Consider the following 23,199-nt stretch of genomic DNA (forward strand, 5'->3'; position numbering starts at 1 on the left):
AGTGTTTATCCTTGTAACGGAACCCCAAATGTGACAGGGGTTAAATCCGTTCACGATATTCCATTCCATCCAAGACAGCTTATCGACACTCCAACCAACAGGACCCGATCCATCCCATTCCCAGAATAAGACGAGACACAGCTCTGTGCTTTCTGGTTTCCAATGCAAGAATGCTTTAATGGTTTCTTCTCAGCTTTTTATGCAGTTACAATTAGGTGACCGTAATCAAAGGGACAATGAAATCTCCACCCCCCTTCACACCATGGGGCTTCAATCACATACTTTTACATAATGATATTCAGAGTTAATTATCCCCCAGACGTTGCGTCTCCGACAAGTACATTCCACACGTAAACAGTATACATAATGAAAGGTCTAGTAGCCAGGCTGACTCTCAGTTTCAATCCACAGAAGCCATCTTAGTTAGCATCTCAACAGCCTCACACAATGGAAGGCCTTTCAAGAGCCAGGCTCATTTAACATGTCACTAGCCAGGGCTAATCATAGAAATTAGTCACTATTGACTGGTTGGGTCACAATATTCTTTACAGACATTTAAAGAATATATGGTAGATTACTGTCCATGTTAAAACAATCCAATATATGTCTCTTTATTTCCTGGCTCAATCTGTGCCCAAAAGTGACTCCTGTTACAATCCTCTTTACACATCACAGGAAGCCCCCTTCATGACTAACAGAGGACAGAATTAGAAATAGACTTGAAAAACATAACATAACAAGTCGACAGATCAAGTGGCTAGCATCTGAAGGTCAAGTAATTGCCAGACCATAGTTTCTATTTTTTACAAACAGTCTACTGACTGGAATGGTATCAGCTGATTGGAGAAAAGCCATTGTAGCACCAATATTTAAAAAAGGGCCAAGATCCATCCCTTGGAATTACAGACCAGTTAGCCTAACATCAATTGTATGTAAGCTCTTGGAGGGGATGATAAGGGACTGTATACAAGATTTTAGTAATGAGAACAATATCATTAGCAGTAATCAGCATGGATTCATGAAGAATCGTTCCTGCCAGGTCAATCTATTAACCTTCTACTAGAAGGTCAGATGCCATCTAGATAAAGGAAGGCCCGTAAATGTGGTGTATCTGTTTTTTTCACAAGCATTTGATACAATTCCCCATAAACATTTACTGTACAAAGTAAGGTCCATTGGTATGGACCATAGGGCGAGCACATGGATTGAAAACTGGCTACAGGGGCGAGTTTAGAGGGTAGTGATAAATGGGTGGAAAGTGGGATCCCTCAAGGTTCTGTCCTGGGACCAATCCTATTTAATTTTTTTCATAAACAACCTGGAGGATTGGATAAACAGTTCAATCTCTGTATTTGCAAATGATACTTAGCAAAGCAGGGCAATAACTTTGCAGGATGTGGTAACTCTGCAAGAAGATCAGAACAAATGAATGGGGGGCAATTACATGGCAAATGAGATTTAAAGTAGAAACATTTTTGCATTTGGGTGGCAAAAATATAAATACAATCTATACACAGGGGGAGAACCTCTGGGGGAATCTAGGGTGGAAATGGCCTGGAGGTCCTATTAGTTGACAGGCTCAGCAATGGCATGAATGTTGGCATTAAAATGGGATTCACTCCAGAGATAAAAACGATAATTCTTCCCTCTACAAAATGTTTGTCCAGCCGCACCTGGAGTATGCCGTCAAGTTCTGAGCACCAGTCCTCAGCAAGGATGTGCTGGAACTGGAAAGAGTCGAGAAAATGGCAGCAAAACGAATAAAGGGACTGGAGGATATTAGTTATGAGGAAAGGTTGCGAGCACTGAACTTATGCTCTCTGGAGAAGAGTAGGGATGAGCTTCGTGTTCGAGTCGAACATTGTATGCATGTCCTCTGCAGTTTGCACCTAAAGCTACTTGGTGTGTACTGCCCGTGTCCTCTGCAGTTTGCACCTAAAGCTACGTGGTGTGTACTGCACGTGTCCTCTGTGGTTTGCACCAAAGCTACTTGGTGTGTACTGCACGCGTCTATGTGGTGTGCACCTAAAGCTACTTGGTGTGTACTGCCTGTGTCCTCTGAAGTTTGCACCTAAAGCTACGTGGTGTGTACTAGACATGTGCATTTTGTTTCGTTCCGAATCGAAATTCGGACAACTTTTTCATTATTCGGACATTCGGATGCATATGAATTCCCAAATTGTAATATTAATGAATTTAACTGAATCCGAACGAACGTTTTCGAATCGAAAACCCGCGGACGAAATTCGATCGAATTCGAAAACAAATTCTATTCGAATCGAATTCGAAAACAAATTTTATTCTAATCTAATTCGAAAACAATTTGATTCAAAAACAAATTCAAATGAAAATTGAAAGCAAATTTGAATCAAAATCTAAAAAATATAAATCGATTTTTAAAAAAGAATACAATAAAATAGAATATAAAATAATAAAACAATAGAATGAAAATCAAAGAATAGTAAAGAACAGAATGGAATTTAATAGAATGTAATCAAATACAATAGAATATGACCTGGCTTCTTCTATCTATCTTCCATTTTCTGAAATTCGAAATTCATAGAGAATGAACTCAAATTCGAATAGAAAAATATTAGAAGAGTAGAGTAATAATATATATATATATATATATATATATATATATATATATATATATATATATATATATATATATATATATATATATATAAAAATATATTTTATTCTGCTCTATTCTAATATTTTTCTATTCGATTTTGAGTTCATTCTATATGAATTTCGAATTTCAAAAGATGGTTATATATATAAATTTTCAAAAAATCATTTGTCATTGGGACAGAAAGTGAATTGCAATCTTCTGAACAGATGCACACAGACAGCAAAACAAATGTTACAGGGGTGATATCCCTTCTCTATGTTTTCAAAAAAGCTTAAAAATAGATTTTATGGTTGAAGCTACACTTTAAAGAAGTACCAGTTCAAAATTACAAACAGATTCTACTTAACAACAAACCTACAGTCCCTGTCTTGTTTGCACCGCCTGTATAATGCAGTTCAAAGTATATAGGGCCAAAGGGGCTTGTAATGATATGGGGGGGGCGGGGAAACCCATGCTATTTTTTTCAGTGATTTTCATCCATATTGCAGGGACCAGACATTACATTAAAGCCGCAAACAGTTTTAAATGACTTTTTTCTTATAGTAATCTCATTTTGTGCAGGGACAGTTCTAAACACGTGCTACCTCACAGGCATACTATAGACACCCAGCAGGTACGATATTTAAAGGAATTTTTCATTTTTTTTTTACTTTAAGCATCATTAAAATCGCTGCTCCAGAAAAAACAACCGTTTTTAAAACTTTTTTTTCCATTGATACATGTTCCCTGGGGCAAGACCCGGGTTCTCAAACCCGTTTTCTGACAATAACTTGCATATTAGGCTTTAAAATGAGCACTTTTGAGTTCGAAAGTTCGTGTCCCATTGACGTCAATGGGGTTCTAAATGTTCGCGCGAACGTTAGGTCCGTTCGAAGGTTCTGGTGCGAACCGAACGGGGGTGTGTGCGGCTCATCCCTAGAGAAGAGACGCTTGAGAGGGGGATATGATTTAAATTTACAAATACCGTACTGGTGACCCCACGATAGGGAGAAAACTTTTCCACAAAAGGGAATTTAATAACACACACGGCCTTTCACTAAAATTAGAAGAAAAGTAGTTTAAAGCGGATGTGCCATGGGGAAAAAATATTAAAAGCCAGCAGATACAAATACTGCAGCTGCTGACTTTTAATATTAGGACACTTACCTGTCCTGGAGTCCAGCGCTGATCGCAGCAGAGCACGAGCGATCGCTCGTCTCTCTGCTGCTCCCCCCGCCATCCACGCTGAGGGAACCAGGAAGTGAAGCGCTGCGGCTTCACTGCCCGGTTTCCTACGGCGCATGCGCGAGTCGCGCTGCGCCCGCCGATTGGCTCACACGCTGTGTGCTGGGAGCCGAGTGTTCCCAGCACACAACGGGCGACAGACGGGAAGTCAGAAAAACCCGTCTTTTGCCCGTAGCGTGTGGCCGGAAGGGGGGAGGGTTCCGATCAGCGGGACTCCACTTTAGGGTGGAGAACCTTTTTAAACTACGTAGAGCAGTGGTTCTCAACCCTTCTAGTGCCGTGACCCCTTGATAACATTTGCCAAGTTGTGGGGTCCCCTAACAGTAAAATTATTTTCGTAGTGTGGGTTGTCAGCGCCCAAGTCAAGACAAGTAGTTTGCGCCCCTAACCCACGAGCATTTAGCGCTTCCCGAGACCCTTCCACTCGTACAGTATTAACCACTTAACCCCCGGACCATATTGCTGCCCAAAGACCAGAGCACTTTTTGCGATTCGGGACTACGTCGCTTTAACTGACAATTGCGCAGTCGTGCGACGTGGCACCCAAACAAAATTGGCATCCTTTTTTTCCCACAAATAGAGCGTTCTTTTGGTGGTATTTGATCACCTCTGTGGTTTTTATTTTTTGCGCTATAAACAAAAATAGAGCGACAATTTTGAAAAAAAATAATATTTTTTACTTTTTGCTGTAATAAATATCCCCCAAAAATATATCAAAAAAACTATTTTTTTTCCTCAGTTTAGGCCGATACGTATTCTTCTACATATTTTTCGGGAAAAAAAATCGCAATAAGCGTTTATTGATTAGTTTGCGCAAAAGTTATAGCGTTTACAAAATAGGGGGTATTTTTATGGCATTTTTATTAATATTTTTTATTACTAGTAATGGCGGCGATCAGCGATTTTTTTTTTCGGTACTGCGACATTATGGCGGACACTTCAGACACTTTTGACACATTTTTGGGACCATTGGCATTTTTATAGTGATCAGTGCTATAAAAATGCATTGGATTACTATAAAAATGCCACTGGCAGTGAAGGGGTTAACACTAGGGGGTGGGGAAGGGGTTAAGTATGTTCCCTGGGTGTGTTCTTACTGTGGGGGGTGGCCTCACTAGGGGAAATCACTGATCTTCTGTTCATACATTGTATGAACAGAGAATCAGCATTTCCCCCCTGACAGGACCGGGAGCTGTGTGTTTACACACACAGCTCCCGGTCCCCGCTCTGTAACGAGCAATCTCGGGTGCCCGGCGGCGTTCGCGCCCGCCAGGCATGAGCACGGAACTCGGGGGCGAGCGGGGGGCACGCGCCCCTAGTATCCTGCGAGAGAGCCGACGTAGAGCTTTGGGCTCTCGCGCAGGGGAGCCAACCTGCCGCCGTAAAACGACGGTGGCAGGTCGGCAAGTAGTTAAAACCCTTATGGTACATTTTAGGCTGTACCACTCTCTTTGTTCTCCTTTCTCTCCCTTTTATCTCTCTTTATCCTAAGTTCTTGTTTTTTTACCCCCCATCCCTCTCTAGCCTTCTTGCTCTTTCTTTCCCTTTTTATTTGTTCCTCCCCCTCTTTTGCTCTCCCTTTCATGTATTCTCTATTTTATTTCCTTCTCTTACTCCTTGGTGGGTAGTATGGGATGAGCGGCAGTGCTGGTGGGGGGTGTTTGGGATGAGTGGCAGTGCTGGTGGGGGCGGGGGGGCTTGGGATGAGTGGCAGTGCTGCAGGGAGTTATGATTGGCCAACTTAGGTGCTCCTGATCATGGTATATCTGCTGATCTGAGAACTGTAGTGGGGACTTTTAATGGCAACTATAATCACTAGTAGTGTCACTCACTGTCTCCGGCTTCACTGTGTCTCCAACTTTGTGGTGTCTCGTAGCAGTGACACCTATGTCTAAATCAGGAGCTAGGGTCTCCTCCAGCCCCTGCCACTTCACATTCCTCACCAGTCAGCTGACCTCTAGTCTCTGCCCCCCAGCCATGCCATGAACTGAATGGGCGGCCTCAAAAACAGTGAGTGGGCAGCCTCAAAAAGGCTGGGAGAGAGAGTGGTGCAGGCTTCGGTAACAGCCCAGGATCTGGTGACCCCTGGCAAATCATCATTTGACCCCCGAGGGGGTCCCGACCCCCAGGTTGAGAACCACTGACGTAGAGGGTTCTTTACTGTTAGAGTGGTAAGGGTGTGGAATTCCCCTCCACAGGCGGTGGTCTCAGCGGGGAGCATCTATAATTTAAAAACAACTATTAAATAAGCACCTGAATGACCACAACATACAGGGATATACAATGCAATACTGACATAAAATCACACACATAGGTTGGATTGATGAACTTTTTTTCAACCTTGTCTACTATGTAACCATATGTAAAAATCAACCACATTTTAGGAGTCACAGAAATCCAGGTAGCTCCATTTTTTTAAAATGTGTGTAGCACTGACATTCTTGTATATTGATGTGTGTTTGCATACTTTAATACAATGTCTATGGACTTTGCTATGTTTAAGTATTTGGAGCCATCTAGTGACCAAATACTGGTAATGCAGAGAGATGTTTTGTTTAGTTTTTTGGTTGCCTTGGAGACGAGGAGACACAGGGGAAAACAATCCCGGTTGTTGGGGCAAGTGATCTGAGGGTGCCTGGGGGACAGTGGCCGTTTTGCAGAGACCCAGAGACACTCATCCGAGCATCGGAGAACCGGATCCATCCAGTGGAGCTGAACGGAGCTGACGGAGAAGCAAGTTGCAGTCACAGGACTCTGAACAAAAGTTACTACCCGGAGCTCCGATCCAGTGGGTGAGCGGGTCACGACCCACAGTTTGCTAAGTTTACACGCAGTTAGACTCATATACAGGCCTCACTGGGATTTATAGTTCCACAGAGGAGCAGAGAAACTGACACTTTGAAGGCTTGAGGCCTATCTAATTTGACGTTTCAAGCGATTTTAAAATAGTTGTTGCAGTTACACCAGGAGCATTTTCACTTCAATTTGACTCATCAAAACTGTGGATTACAAATCACAAGTTATTACTTTAGCTAGCGAAGAAAAGAAGATCAGGACTAAGTACTTTAAGTGAGATCTCACGCATAGCTTATAAAGTAGGGGGAGCTCCCAGGTATAAACCTATGTTTATGTATACTGTTTTCAAATAGCTTATGTTTAAATCAATTGTGCTGTCGTCTTACGTTGGGATGACAGCACAATTACTGTAATCACTTCTTTGCATATTTCACAGTAAAATATATCTCTGGTTAAGTATCCAGTTGTTGTGTTGTACTGTTTTTTTCACTCCAAGTGCAGTCAGTGGATCCTGGAGTTATAATACAGGTATTTTGTATTGTCTTACATTGTATTGTATTGCATTGCATCACAGCTGTGCCAAGGGGATTGAGCCAAGTTAGTGGGGTTTATTGGTAGAGTGCAGGCCCAAATTAAACCAGCAGCTCCTTCGGGGGTCAGTGCTACATGTATATACAGTAACTGCAAATTTCTGATCAGGGGAATTACTACTCTAAACAGTTTTTTTTCTTATTTTTTACAGTCTGATGAATTCAGAAAGTCTGGGTAGAATCTGACCATGGATAATGGTGGTTGTTCCACTCCAAAGTCTTTTATCTTCTTCTGTACACAGGAGTCGGGGTCCTTCTATGAGTGTCTATGTCCCAGTCTGTGTGATGAGGAGGGGGGAGGTAGTATTAGTAGTCAGTCACGTTCAGCTGGACCTGTTCTGTAATGTAGAAGATGTTTTGCAGTTCATCCACTTCGTCAGGTATAATGAGTGATAGGAACCAGTGGCGGCTGGTGCTAAAAACAAAACAAAACAATTGCAGCCTCACTGTGCCCATCAATTGCAGCCACTGTGCCCATCAAAGGCAGCCACTGTGTCCATCAAATGCAGCCACTGTGCCATCAAATACAGCCCTGTAAAATGCTGCCAGATTGCCCTCTCCCCCCCGCCCGGCACTTACCTTTCTGTGGTCAGCCATCCTCCTTCCACCGTCCCTCGATGTCTTCTCCCACCCTCTATGACACTTCAGCCAATCAGGTTACCGGTAACCAGAACCAGTGAACCTGATTGGCTGAGATGCCTGGCAGTGTTAACCAGAGAACGCACACCCTGTGCGTCCCCTGGTTAACCGTTTGGAAGCCGATTACAGCCCTCAGGCTGTAATAAGAAAGCCTATCAGAGCCACTGGCCCTGATAGACACTTCCAAAGCCAACCAGCTGCCGTTATTTAGTGGCGGTGCAGGAACGAGAGGGGGCGGTGCTCCTGCACCCTCTATGGATGCACCGCCTCCGATGGGAACATATCCCGGAATTTATATCCACACATCTAGAGCTGACACCTTCATCTAATCACCATGGAATGGGTCAGGGCAGATGTTGGTGGTCTATGAACAGGATGGGGGGAGGGGGTTAGGATTTATCTGGAGATGGGTTTAGGGTCAAAACTAGAATGTTTCTTGTATAAGTTCTGGATCAGCTTCCCCAGTGTAACTCACCTTGTCTCCTTTCCATGATATTCGCTCCGGTTCTAGTGTAAGTTGCTGACCCTCTGAAAGGGACCCATCAAAGTGACCCACAATCCTCCCATCAGTCATATTTGTATCTTCAATACATGCAACGAAATTTACAACTTCCATTGGGCTGGGCAATTCTCCTTTATCATTAAAAATCATGACCTCGCCATTCTGATCCTTGTACTGGACTTCTTTTACATAGCGGGACAGCTTAAAAATGACAGAAATTATTATAGGTAACAAACAAGGAAGTGACAATTTCCTAACCATGCCCCTGACGACGTTTCTTATTGGATGAACCGCTGTGTAGGGTGGAGCCCGGAGATGTGACATCACGACATTACATGTGCTGACTGCGGTCATTTTGTTGGTTGGAAACAAATGTTAACCAATGACTTTTTGTGTTCCTGCAATGCTTGTTTTAATTCTCCAAATGTACATAGCCTGTAAGCTTTTTACTAAGCCCCGAATCATTTTGCTGGTCAAAGACCAGGCCACTTTTTGCGATTCGGCACTGCATCGCTTTAACTGACAATTGCAAGGTCGTGCGACGTGTCTCCCAAACAAAATTTACGTATTTTTTTTCCCCACAAATAGAGCTTTCTTTTGGTGGTATTTGATCACCTCTGCAGTTTTTATTTTTTGTGCTATAAACAAAAATATTTTTACTTTTTGCTATAATAAAAATCCCCCAAAAATATATATTAAAAATATTTTTCCCTCAGTTTAGGCCGATACATATTCTTCTACATATTTTTGGTAAAAAAAAATATCAATAAGCGTTTATCGGTTGGTTTGCACAAAAGTTACAGCATCTACAAAATAGGGGATAGATATGGATGGTGGGGGTAGTGGCGCTGTCTCTGCACTCCCTGTGTATGGCCCAGGGGGGTAAGTGAAAAGCTGTCCAAAATTATGGCAGCTATGTGCAAATTTTATGTCTTATTTACTGAATAGGGGATAATGAAATCTCACAAATAGCATCAGTGATGTGTAAGCAATAGACAAAAAATATATAATTAAAAAAATATAATAAATATATATATGTGTCACCCAACAGTGAAATATATAAATTGAACTGCACCTTAATTATCAGGTATAAGTACACTGGACAAGAGTGCCTCTCCCAGCTTAACCAACTGGGTCGTGATATCAATAATTTGTGCATAAATAATGCCCCATGCTGAGGTGTACTCAAATAAATGAGCACACATTTCTCCACAATAGTAGTCACACTGGAGTAAAATCCTCAACTCAGTGTGCATACAAACATATAATTATAATTAAAATAAAACAATTATCTCATACGGTAATCCATGTGCTTTCAATTGAAGAAAATAATGAATAAACATATAAAGCAAAAGTCCATTAAAAAAACTGTGGTTAGTGAGTTCATTCAGTGATGAATCTTGACTCGTGAGCAATCACACTATGCCAGGTGAAATCACTGTGATTCCTGTGCTCCCCCTCCTGTGTCCCCACTCACCAGAGACACTCACCTCTGCAGTGGTAAAGTGCATGTAATTTAGTGATCTCCAAGCGCTCTGCAGCACGGTTCTCCCGTCTTTAGGATTTTCAGGCTGTCACACTAACATAGGTGGAAAAGGGGGTACTTTTTGCTGATCCGAATCCCTCCAAAAAAGAAGAAAAGGAAAACAGACTCCCGTAGTGTAGTATGTTTTGAAAAATAGTAGTAAAATTTATTGGCACTACCAACAATGTGGCGTGCACACCATCAAATACAGGAAGTACAAAGATTTTTTAAAAACAGGAAAATAAAGAAAATAAAATAAAAATAAAAATAAAATGTATTAAAATGTCCAGCTACAGCTGAGCAATAGCAAAAAGTCTATGCTCGAGTGCTGTAGGCATATGCCTGCTAGATGGCAGTAATCCCACTATGGCACTGAGAGTCCGTCGTAGTGACAGCGTGAGCTAAGGAACGGCGTGCGCTCCACTTGCGTCTCAGCTAGTCTTCCCGAAGTGCGTGGGGGTGTGCGTGTAGCCGCTTTACGCACGTTTCGTTAGATTACGTCTTCTGAAGCGGGTCAAAACCCCTGCAGGGGTGAGTGTCTCTGGTGAGTGACACAGGAGGGGGAGAACCGGAATCACAGCGATTTCACCTGGCATAGTGTGATTGCTCACGAGTCAAGATTCATCACTGAATGAACTCACTAACCACAGTTTTTTGAATGGACTTTTGCTTTATATGTTTATTCATTATTTTCTTCAATTGAAAGCACATGGATTACCGTATGAGATAATTGTTTTATTTTAATTATAATTATATGTTTGTATGCACACTGAGTTGGTTAAGCTGGGAGAGGCACTCTTGTCCAGTGGACTTATACCTGATAATTAAGGTGCAGTTCAATTTATATATTTCACTGTTGGGTGACACATATATATATTTATTATATTTTTTTAATTATATATTTTTTGTCTATTGCTTACACATCACTGATGCTATTTGTGAGATTTCATTATCCCCTATTCAGTAAATAAGACATAAAATTTGCACATAGCTGCCATAATTTTGGACAGCTTTTCACTTACCCCCCTGGGCCATACACAGGGAGTGCAGAGACAGCGCCACTACCCCCACCATCCATATCTATTCCTTATTATATTCCCCTTGGGGAATACTAATTAGGGGGGCTGCAGTCCGATATTATCATACACCTTTATTCCTTCCTTTCCAACTTATCCTAAGCGCGGGTTCACCCTACCTTTTTAAAATAGGGGATAGTTTTATGGCATTTTTATTAATATATATTTTTTTACTAGTAATGGTGGCGATTTTTATCATGACTGCGACTTTATGGCGGACGCATCAAACACTTTTGACACATTTTTGGGACCATTGTCATTTTTACAGCGACCAGTGCTATAAAAATACCAGAGTCCTGGTATAAATCTTAAGTGGAACCCCCACAAAAAAAGAATGCGGTCTCCTCAAAATTTTACACTGGACTCTTAGCCAAGCATGCACCCTGGGTAGCTAGGATAAGGGGGGATGGGCAGTTGTCTGCCCCATTCTTAACCATGCCAGGCCACATGCCCTAAACATGGGGGTACCTTCCCAGGGGGACCACCTGCTCATGAACATGGAACAGTAGGTTTGGGGGTCTGTGGTGGGGACTTATGTGGCTCTTGAAGACTCTGTAAAAATAAGGAGAACAAATATTATCCTCTAAAGAGCAAAAGTATAGTTGCAAGTTTTTATATGTTTTGCTTGAGGTTTGTTATTGAAAAATGTAAAGTATTACACTTGGGGGCTAAGAATATGAACACAAGTTACTAATCAGTGAGAGAACCCCAGGAGGAATTGAGAATGGAAAAGTATCTGAAGATTCTTGTAGACCACAGGCTCAGCAATAGCATGCAATGCCAAGGTGCAGAAATCAAGGTCAACCGACTGTTAGCATACATTAAAAAGGGTATCTACTCAGGGGCGTGGCCTGCTGTGGACGGGGATGGCTGTCTGAAGTCCGAGCTCCGTCCCACGGCCTGGATAACAGCAACCCGCCACAACTATTCTCCCCGCAGCCCACACTGCCAGAGCAGAGGAGAAGTAGGAACACTCCGGGCCATGTTGAGGCGGTGTGATAACCCGCTGGCTGATTCCCCACCGATTCCCCCGCCGTATGACTGATTATTACCCACCTTATACCAACGCTGTCTCAGCGTATCTGCTTGCCAGCTCTGTATCGCTGCATGAAATTCATCAGGGGACACAGCCTCTGCTCCCATGAGAGACTTCATGGATGCTCTCCCTCCTCCAGACATCTCCCTAGGAGGACAACACGCTGACAGAGGTAAGAGGCTGGCTTCCTCCCCTGTAAATTCTCCAAACAAGGAGCCACATGCAAAAAAATAACTTTGGTCCTCTGTTGTGGCAGGGACACAAGGATCCCAAAATGCTCCATCCCTGGCTGCAATTCCTGTCACTGACAACACTGTTTCAGAGGCAATGCTAAAATCTATGCTCCTCACGCCGCAACAAGATTTACACAGGGAGCTTCAGATATCCATATCCCAGATGCATTATAGGGTTTACTGCTTAGAAGAGTGTACAGATGCTCTGGAGGATAATTTACAAGATTACTCCAAAGCACATACAGCTGTAATCAGTTGTTAGATGCACATGAACATCACTCAGAAGAAATCCGCCACATTAAAGTGAAGTTAGCGGATTTAGAGGATCGCTCTAGGCGAAACAACATTAAATTCAGAGGCATGCCAGACTCGATCAAATCGAATGAAATAACACCATACTTGCAAAAACTAATCTCATCCCTTCTCCCATGCCTTAATGCACATAGAATTGCAAAGCCATCGCACCTCCCTGACGACATCCCCAGGGATATTTTGGCCCGCATATATTTCTTCCACATCAAGGAACAATTTCTCTCCGGTGCCAGAGCATCTAAACCCTTGCCAGCCCCATATGCAAATATCAAGCTGTACACGGATCTCTCTCCTGCCACAATAGTGATGCGCAGAGCTTTTTCCCCCATCACCTCTATTCTCCGGGAGAAAGACATAACGTACACATGGGGTTTCCCAACAAAGTTGCTGGTCTCTCACCAACAAAAGATCATTCCTATCCTCCTGCCAAAGGATGGTTACAAAAAGCTGACCAACTGGGGTCTCCTCCACGTCACTCCTGGAGACACGGGACAAAATATTTCCTCTCGTATGCCATCTGCTTCCAGGAATGTGACAAATAAAATGGATGAAAACATATGACCTTAGTCACAGCCCTAGTCCCCAGCCTGCTCCAATCCAGCCTGCACGACTTACCTTTCCGTTTTCCTCTTCACCCCTCAGGTTAAAAGTGTGCTAGGCACACGTTGGTGTGACATTTGTTGTCAATACATGTTATTTCAATATTGTTGTTTTTTCCTCTATTGATCCTATATAATTGCATTTATTCTGAGTGTTAGTAGTTGTATAGTTTCTATTTATTTACCTGAAGCAAGTACGGCAAAGTCAGTCTGGTCTATTATATCATTGTTTTTTATTTTTTTTTGGATATCGCCAGAGGGTGTAGTCTCTCTCCCTCTGCTAGTGCCTCCACAGCCACCTTTGCACCATGTCCCTCTCGATCACCTCCTTGAAAGTGAAAGGTCTAAATTCACCTTTTAAATGCAATCTCCTCTGGAAAGAAGCACTGAAACAGCATGCAGATGTTCTCTGCGTCCAAGAGACCCACGTTTATAAACTTAAAAAATCTCAGTGCACTCACAAACGTTACCCTCACTGCTTCTTTGCGGATGCCCCAAAAAAGAAAAGAGGCGTGATGATCGCCATAAGCGCAGCGGTCAATTTCACCCTACACCACTGTAAATATGACAAGGATGGTATATTTCTAATCCTTTCAGCCACTCTTAAATCGGGGGTTCACCCTAAAATATCTATAGACTGTTATATCCAGCATACTGCTGACATCAACAGTATGCTGGATTTTTTTTTTTGGTCTGTACTTACGTTTTTCCGGCGTTTTCACCCGGCTTCCGGGTTCTCGCTCCCCCGGGGAGTAGGCGTTCCTAAGACGATGCATAGTGATTGACGTGCGCGTCATCGCCTTCCGAAAATATCCGAGGGGGACTCGGCACTTTACGGCGCATGCGCAGTCAGCTCTACACGGCATGCGCATGCGCCGTATATCGCCGTAAAGAGCCGAGACCCCGTTGGATATTTTCAGAAGGCGATGACACGCACGTCAATCATCTATGCAGAGCTCCCCATCAGGGAAAAGGAGTGACACGCCCACTCCCCGCAAGGAAGAAGACCTGGAAGTGCAGCTGAAGACAGGTAAGTGTACACATTAAAAAAAAATGACAACGCTACAAGCCTTTATTAAGGCTAGAGATAGGTTAGCGAAAAAGTTAATTTTGAGGGTGAACCTCCGCTTTAATAATCGTCCCCTCACCTTGGTCAATATTTACGCCCCCAACACAGCCCAAAATGAATTTTATGCTACCCTCTTCTCCAAACTGACTCCTTATAGATCATCTTCTCTGATAATCTGTGGAGACTTCAATGAGGTGATCGACCCCACTCTAGACTCCTCTAATGCTTCCAGATGTAGGCCCTCAGCACTAGCCACCCTCCTTAATCGGGAGGATTTATATGATTCCTGGAGGTGCATGCATAATACGGAGAGAGACTACACCTTTTTCTCCCCTCTTCACCAGTCTTATTCTTGGATTGATCTATTTAAAACAGACAAACATCTGCTCCAATCTATCACAGCTTCCCACATAGGAACAATATCCTGGTCTGACCACACTCCAGTGACAATCAAACTAGAGTCCCCATCCCGATCTCCCAGTCACACAATTTGGAGATTGAACACCCCCGCTTTTCAGACTCAAATACAATCAGAGATTGAGACCTACTTTCATCAAAATGTGAATTGTAAAGTGTAAATGATCATGCCATAACTTGAAAAGCTCACAAAGCTTGCCTACGAGGTCTCCAAAAAACATCACTTCTCTATCACAGACTCCCTCCTGACTCAGATTAAACCCTTCAGGTCTGGTATGGATATTAAGGGGAACCCCGCCGGAAATTTAAAAAAAAATATGTGCGGTTCCCCCTAAATATCCATAACCAGACCCGTTATCCGAAGAACGTTGACCTGGCCGGCTGCAGAAAAGAGGGGGGGACAGAGTGCGGCCCCCCTCTCCTGAACCGCACCAGGCCACATGCCCTCAACATGGGGAGGATGTCCCCATGTTGATGGGGACAAGGGTCTCATCCCCACAACCCTTGCCCGGTGGTTGTGGGGGTATGCGGGCGGGAGGCTTATCAGAATCTGGAAGACCCCTTTAAAAAAGGGGACCCCCAGATCCTGACCCCCCCCCTGTGTGAAATGGTAATGGGGTACACTGTACCCCTACCATTTCACGAAGGAAGTGAATAAATTGTAAAAAAAAACACACACACCGTAGAATAAAGTCCTTTATTAATAAAAAAAAAAAAAACTCCAGCGGTGATAATCCACTCGTTCCCGGCTTCCTGCTCCAACGTTGTCCCGATCCAGCGACGAGTGCGGGTGATCTCCAGCAATGAGAAGATCCAGCGACGGGTGATCTCCGCTTCAGCGATGAGAAGATCCATCCATCCGGACCGCAGCATCGCCGACCTCCTCTCATCCCTGGACACAGCCCAGCGAATGACCCGCTGAAGCTGTGACATTACTTATATAGAGGAGGCAGAGCCACCCGTCACGTGACCCCGCACCCTCTGACATACCCTGTTCTACGTCACTGGGGTTCGGAGTTCAGGTTCGGGTTCGGGTTCCCGAACCCGAACTTTGTTTTTAAAGTTCAGGTTCGGACCCGAACCCGAACATCCAGGTGTCCGCTCAACTCTACTTACGAACAAAAGATCCCCTTCACAAGCTATCTCTTCCGAACTTAAAAACCATAGACTCCAACTCAGTGACCACCTTCGCAAAAGCTTTGACTATTACATCAAACGACTTTGTTTACAAACCTATTCAGCAGCCAATAAACCAGGGGCCTTTATGGCTAAACAATTTAAGAAGCAACTTTCCAATAAGAAAATCGCACACCTAACAAATTCCCAAGGTAAACGCTTAACTAACCCGATTGATATTGCCAATGAGCTTAGCTACTTTTACACAAAACTTTACAACCTTTCGAATTAAGATCCCCTACCTTCACCTACCCAAGCAGATATTTAGATTTTCTTAGCCTCCATCCCCCTCCCCTCTATCTCCCGAGATCAACTTGACCTCCTTGCAGCTCCTTTTTCCCACACTGAAATTAACAAACTGATACAAAACCTACCACTACATAAAGCACCGGGCCCAGACAGATTCCCAAATGAATATTATAAGAGATTTGCTCAACCCTTAGTCCCCCATCTCTGTAACATGTTTAACCAATTTGCTACCACTGGTAAAATCCCTAAAGAATCCCTAGATGCCTTAGTGGTCACCATTCCAAAACTGGGAAAAGCTCTGGATAATCCTGCCAATTACCGCCCTATCTCACTCCTGAATACGGACACAAAACTTATGCCAAACTCCTTGCGCAACGCCTCTCCACTGTCATCCCTCAGATCATACACCTTGACCAAGTGAGATTTGTGCCCGGCAGACAGGCCTCAGATGAAACCAGACGTTTTATTGATCTAATCTAGTTGGCGGAGCATACTCGAACATCTTCTCTCTTCCTTTCCTTGGATGCAGAGAAGGCGTTCGATAGGGTGTATTGGCCATGGAGGCGGTACTCCGTAAATTTGGATTGTCGGGGACCTTTTTCTCTGCCATGCTGTGTCTGTACACTCATCCAACTGCACGCATATGGACCTCGGGCGTCATTTCCGACCCCTTTAAAATTACAAATGGTACCCGACAGGGATGCCCGTTGTCCCCGTTAATTTTCGCCATAATAATGGAAGCTTTGGCACAATACATAAGATCTGATCCATCGATCTCGGGTATTAAAATCGGTACTGTTGACCACAAAATTGGACTTTACGCTGATGATGTAATAATAGCTCTCACTAATCCCTTAGTGTCCCTTCCCGCTGTCCAACGGGTCCTAGAAGCATTTAGTGCAATAGCCATGTACAAGTTAAACCATAGTAAATCACTTATGCTTAATCTCGGCCTAGACCCCCATACTTCTAAAGCAATCATCTTATTTCCCCGGATTTGCCTCTATTGGATTGGATTAAAACTGGCATCACCAACATTGGTATGCTTTTCTCTACATCAGGATTGCATCCCTTTGACTACCTGGTAAGGCAGTTTGGCCTATCCAACCGAACATTCTTTCTCTACTTGCGGATTAGAACCACTCTTTCAAAAATTCCCTGGTCAAATTTGGACTCACTGATGCTCCCCCTGATAAAGTTTTATAATCTTGATGGAACCAAAACCAAAGGGATTTCCCTAGTATACAAGCTCCTCACCAATCCTCCTCCAGATCTACTCTCTTCCTCCGTAGGTACTGTTCCTCTTTGAAGGACCACCCTCCTCTGTCTGCACATTGGCAGAAAGCTCTCATAGCACCCCTTTGCCTGTTTAATTGCATAACCCATTGAGAATCCCTACAGAAGTTGTTTCACAAGTGGTACTTCACCCCTGAAAGGCTTGCAAAGATTTACCTAAATACCTCTCCCAAGTGTTGGAGGAGCTGTGAGAATATCGGTTCTCTTTCACACATTTGGTGGGAATGCCCCCTGTCAAGAAGTTCTGGGAAAAAGTGAAGACGCTAATCTTTTCTTTGTGTGGCATATCCTTCCCCATGTCCCCACTGGATCTGGTCCTGGGTCTCTCTATTCATACATGGCCTAAACATTTACAACTTCTGGTGACACATCCTAATAGCAGCAAGACTGGCGATTGCAAAAAATGGAAATCAACTCACCCTCCTCTGTTGAAAGATACCATTCAACTACTCAACCTCCATTTTTTTATGGAATTTTCCTTCGCCAAAGCCAACATATCAACAAACCAATTTGCCAAAGCCTGGAAACTTTGGATCTCTGACTCTAGAAGTGCCCATTTGTGTTAGCTGCCCCACTCTTCCTGGAACAAAACCTATACCTCCCTTCCTTTCCATTCCATTAGCCTGCAAAGGATTCACTCTGAAACTCAAGTATGCTCTAATTGTCTGTGACTCCATGGCTATAACCAATTTGGAGACACCTGGAAACAGTACTCTAGTTGTTTACTATAGTGATATATCATGCCTATTTGCACATCTGTTTTATACCGTCTGTCCACTACTAAGTCCTCGAGTTCTGATGTAACGTAGTAGAAGCGACATGTTAGCACTTATTTGTCTTTGTTCTCAGTTACCTTGGTTGTACACAAATTAACGCCAGGGTATGCCCAATTGGCGATGTTTTTGTATTCTCTTTTCTCCTTTGAAACATAATAAATACTTAAATAATAAAAAGGGTATCTACTCAAGAGATACTACCACCTGCCACCAGAGTGCCAGCTCACCAGAGTACCCGCCACCTGCCACCAGAGTACCTGCTATCAGAATACCCGCCACCAGAGTACCCACCACCTCACCAGAGTACTTGCCACCAGAGTACCTGCCAGAAACCAGTACCTGGTTGAGAAATGAGATGTGTAATTTATGCTTGTAGAACTCCTGACAGTGCTACTTCAATGTTGGGCCTCTGTACGTGGCCAGGCTGTTTAAAAGTCTCACACATGTGGTATCTCCATACTCAGGAGGAGTAGCAGAATGTATTTTGGGGTGTCAGTTTTGCTATTTACATGCTATGTGTTGGAAATATCTTATAAATTGACAACTTTGTATAAAAAAATGCGTTTTAATTTTTTTCACACATATTCCAAAAACTTCTGGAAAAAAATGAACCGTTCAAAAGACTCATTATGCCTCATAGATTATAAATTGGGGTGTTAGCTTTCCAGAATGGGGTCATTTTGTGGGTGTTTCCATTGACCTGGTGCTCCAGGACCTTCAAAAGTGTAATAGGTTGTCATCAAATGAGATGTGCAATTTAGGGGGCGCATGCGCGGCAGCCTGAGGAGAAAGTCATGTCTCCTTAGAGCTCCGCTCCTCGGCAGTAAAAGTCGGTGAACTACGGGTCACAACAGCGCTGGAATTACCGCAAAACAGCTGCGGAATCGGTGGGGGGACACCTACCTTACATAGGATGGCTATGAGAGGCTCTAAAACTAAATTTAAAACGAACACCCTCAAAGGAGCAGTCAGCAGACTGGTGGCAGAGATGGCGGCTTCTTCCTCCTCCTCACAGCACCGTTCCTTGCCTGTAGCTATAGCTTCTTCCCTCAAAGCACTACACAGCGCTGGTGAGACTAATGTGGATGGAAATGTAATAACAGCTGAAGCCCAGCCTGATATTTTTATAAAATTTGAACAAATGCTGCAGAAGGCTTTAAAACAGACTTCTGATCAAATAACTGACAAGCTGACTAGAGAAATAAGAGAGCTTGGTCAGAGAACAGCAGAATTGGAACAAAGAGTGGACATAATTGATAATTATACAGAGCACTACAGTGTTGAAATATAAGCCCTTAAAGAGGAAAATGCTATATTACTGACACGTTTGGAAGACCAGGAAAACAGAGATCGCAGGTCCAACATAAGGATCAGAGGTATCCCACAATCTGTTATGAACCTGCATGAAACCACAACGGCACTATTTCAGGAATTAATTCCTGGTACCCCAGTGGAAAGACTTGAAATGGATAGAGTGCACAGAGCGCTGGCTCCGCGCAAATCCTGCGGCCCCCCTAGAGATATCATAGCCACACTACAGTTCTACAAAACCAAAGAACAGCTACTTACCGCTGCTAGAGGAAAAGATGTTCTCAGCTTCCAGGGCTATACCTATCAGCTTTTCACTGATCTGTCCCCACTTACAGTGGCTAAGAGGCGTGCGCTCAAGGCCCTACTACAAGTGCTTAAAAAAAATAAAATCATTTATCATTGGGGATTCCCCTTTTGTCTCAGATTTACTTATCTGGAAACCAAATACGTCTGCCGTTCCCCCAGAAGACCTACGATCAGCTTTAAATGAAATGGGTATCACGGATGCAGACATACCCACTGTCCAGAATCTCAGAAGTTCAACCACCCGGCTTCCCCAGCAATCACCCAACTCAAGTTATGGTTCACACTCCTCTGCGCATCAGAGCCTTCACAAAGGAGGTCGCTTTGAAAATCCATCACCCATTCGAGAGAATTCTATGGACTGACTAATCTATTTGACCTAAAATATTTTTTCCTTGCAGGTTTTTGACCTCTCATCCTATTTTGGTTAACTATTACCGTTAACCACATTCATTACTAAAAGATATTAGTAACGACAAAGCTCAGAATGTTGAACAGTTATATTTATTTTTTTCTGAATTTTTCTTCTTATTTTTCCGGCAATATAATATACTGTCAGTTTATAGATGGTTCCTGTTGTTCTCCAGTATTGTTTACTCCGAGGAATTTCTTGTTGCCCCTTTTGCCACCTGCAGACTCCTGCTCTTAGGGTGTAGGAGTCTGCTGGTGGATCCGGATCCTCTCAGGGAGTATTATATACTCCTCTGAGACACTCCCATACCCTGTGTTTTTTTTTCAAACTTTTTGATGCATTGTTCATATAATGGGTTAACACAATTTTTACATTTTTTCATTATTCTTTATTTTTCAGTATTTTTTCCCTTTCCTTTCTTTCCCCGGGTGGTGGGTCTGGGTCTTTGTAAGTACTTTGGGCCAGATTCACAGCGGAGATACGATGTCGTATCTCTCAGAGTATCTATGTGACTGATTCATAGAATCAGTTACGCATAGATAGCCCTATGATCCGACAGGTGTAATTGTTTTATACAAAAAATCCCACTAGATAGCGCTACATCATGCAACAGTGCCACACAATGTTCTGTGTTTAGAGAAAAGTATAAAAAACCTTCCGTGCAGCCGTCAACCACTAGGAGACATGGGCAATAGAGCAGAAAAAACAAAAGATACAGCGCACAGTGGTTTAGTAGATATCACTTTATAGTCTGAAAATATAAAAAAACGAAAAAATGAACATGAACTGATAAAATAGCAGCAATAATAGCATAAAGTTAAATGAATGAATAAAATCTGATTGCAGTCCACAATGCATACACAGAAGTGGTATATTGATGGTGAAGTTGAAACAAAAAAAATCACTGTGGGGAGATGGCAAAATGTACTTCCAAACAGTGAGCACACTGTGGTTAGGGAGATGGTACAATACCTCAGCAGCGGCTCTCACGCCTCCATGCAGGGAGATGGTACAGGCAGTGGAGAAATAATTTCCACGCTGGGAGCAATCGGTGGAACGGAATGTAGGGAGGGGTTTTTCCGAATCACCCGGATGTTAGAGAGGGGCCAATGGGATCCTCCTCACAGCTGCGGTGTAGAGCGGCGGGGGAAGCCTGGATCAGACGCAGCCGAGCCGATGATGCCGCCGCGTCAGTCAGAGCGAGGAGGGGCGGGATCTCCACAGTATCACAAAGAAGGAAGAAGGAAGCTGTGTCCGGACTCCGTCCTTCAAAGATCATGTGACACCAGAGGCCAATCGGGAGAGCAGCAACCAGGCAATGGGGAGACATGCACTGGCGTCACTGTAGGATTCCCAAAGTGTCAGTGTGCGTTGAAAAAGCACCTAGGGACTTCTGTGAGCATAAGAGGACATCAGAGATGGTGGGAATGAGCCGTGACTGACATGTTTCGCGTCCCAGACGCTTTGACAAAGTCACGGAACGGCATCACCACCAGGCTAATAAAGGCATGGTAACCTTGTAATTGGACAATGAAAGGCAGGGGGAGGGATTTTTTGTTTTTAACCCTACCATTACTAAAACCTTAACAATAAGCAATGTATAATAAGGAATATATCTGAAAACACCAACAAAACATATATAACAACATTTTGAACATAGTAACACAGAAATAAAGACAGAAAAAAAAACAGAAAAAAGCAAATGGTTGCTGATAAATACTAATAGACTCATAACAAAATACCAAAATACTTTTGTATGCAGACACTAGCTGCCCATGTGTGTGTGCTCACATGTAAGCACATCAACAATAAATGGAACTCCTTAAAGCATAGTAAATGAAACTCCTTGAAGCATAGTGAATGAAACTCCTTGAAGCATAGTAAACGAAACACATAAAATGTGTAAATATATATAGAAAAATGTATATAAACAACAAATAAAGATGATTGGTAGTAAATACAGAATTAGTTAGTGATACTAAGGATGTCAAGCTCCTCGTTTAAGCCGCCAGGCGACAGGGATCCGAGCTGAAAAATCCAGAATGTTTCCCTCTTGCACAGGAGGGAAAATCTCTCATTCTCAGTAAGGGTCCCTGTCGGGATAGACTCTATGGCCAGTAACTCAAGGGCCTTAAAATCTTTCTTGTGAGCATACAGAAAATGTCTAGGGACGCTGTGTTTATCGCAGCCCTTTTTGATGAGGCGTCTGTGTTCGCCTACTCGTATACGTAGGGTACGGATCGTCCGTCCTACATATAACAAATTACATGGGCAACGTAATACATAGACAATATATTTAGTAGAAAAAGTAAGAAATTGTTTAATCGGAAATGTACAATCCTTGGTTTTAATAATGTTGGTACCGCCTTTGGGGATAGATTGACATGTTAGACAGCCCTTCTTGCAGCATCTGAAGATGCCGGTTTTATTATTAAAATAGGCCAGAATGTCCAGTGGTCATGTAGAGTTGGTCTTTACTACCTTACTGGGTGCAATGATATTATGAATAGTACGGGACCTTCTAAAAGTAATCTGAGGTTTAAGGGGAAGGGAAGGTGATAAGTATTGGTCTAAACGGAGAATATTAAAATGTTTGTTAATAATATTGATAATATTTTTATGTTTGGTATTAAATGTGGAAGTAAATCTTATAGTATTCTCTACTTTGTCCTTGGTGTCCTTTTTGGGTTTTAAATTGATATTTGAACTAAAGGCATTGTCTATTAACTCATGAGGGTACCCCTTTTCATTAAATTTAGACTTCATTACAAGACCCTGGGTCATGTAGTCCTGTGTTTTGGTACAATTTCTCCGTAGCCTATTGAATTGTCCGTATGGAATGTTGGTTTTCCAAGAGGGGTGATGACAGCTATTGAAGTGCAAATAGGAGTTACCACTAGTGGGTTTGGTATGATTGCTAGTTGTAATGGCCTTCTGGTCATGCGACAAAACCAAATCCAGAAAAATTTAATTGTCATTATCAAAGACATGTGTAAATGTGAGACCCAACTTGTTGTTAT

At 43.0% G+C, this 23,199-nt stretch overlaps 1 protein-coding gene across 1 annotated transcript in view; it reads right to left on the reverse strand.

The window, feature by feature from the left end:
- Window positions 1-22,963, reverse strand: part of LOC120931879 (vomeronasal type-2 receptor 26-like) — a 49,394-nt gene extending 26,431 nt beyond the window's left edge. Inside the window, exons 1-2 of the mRNA XM_040344202.1 lie at window positions 22,844-22,963; window positions 8,363-8,590 (exon numbers count right to left, since the gene is read on the reverse strand). Of these exons, the coding sequence (XP_040200136.1) occupies window positions 8,363-8,590; window positions 22,844-22,963 (348 nt within the window). The remainder of the gene's footprint in view (window positions 1-8,362; window positions 8,591-22,843) is intronic.
- Between the last annotated feature and the right edge of the window lie 236 nt (window positions 22,964-23,199).

The sequence above is a fragment of the Rana temporaria genome, chromosome 1 (assembly GCF_905171775.1).
Source record: "Rana temporaria chromosome 1, aRanTem1.1, whole genome shotgun sequence".
NCBI classification, from domain to species: Eukaryota; Metazoa; Chordata; class Amphibia; order Anura; family Ranidae; genus Rana; species Rana temporaria.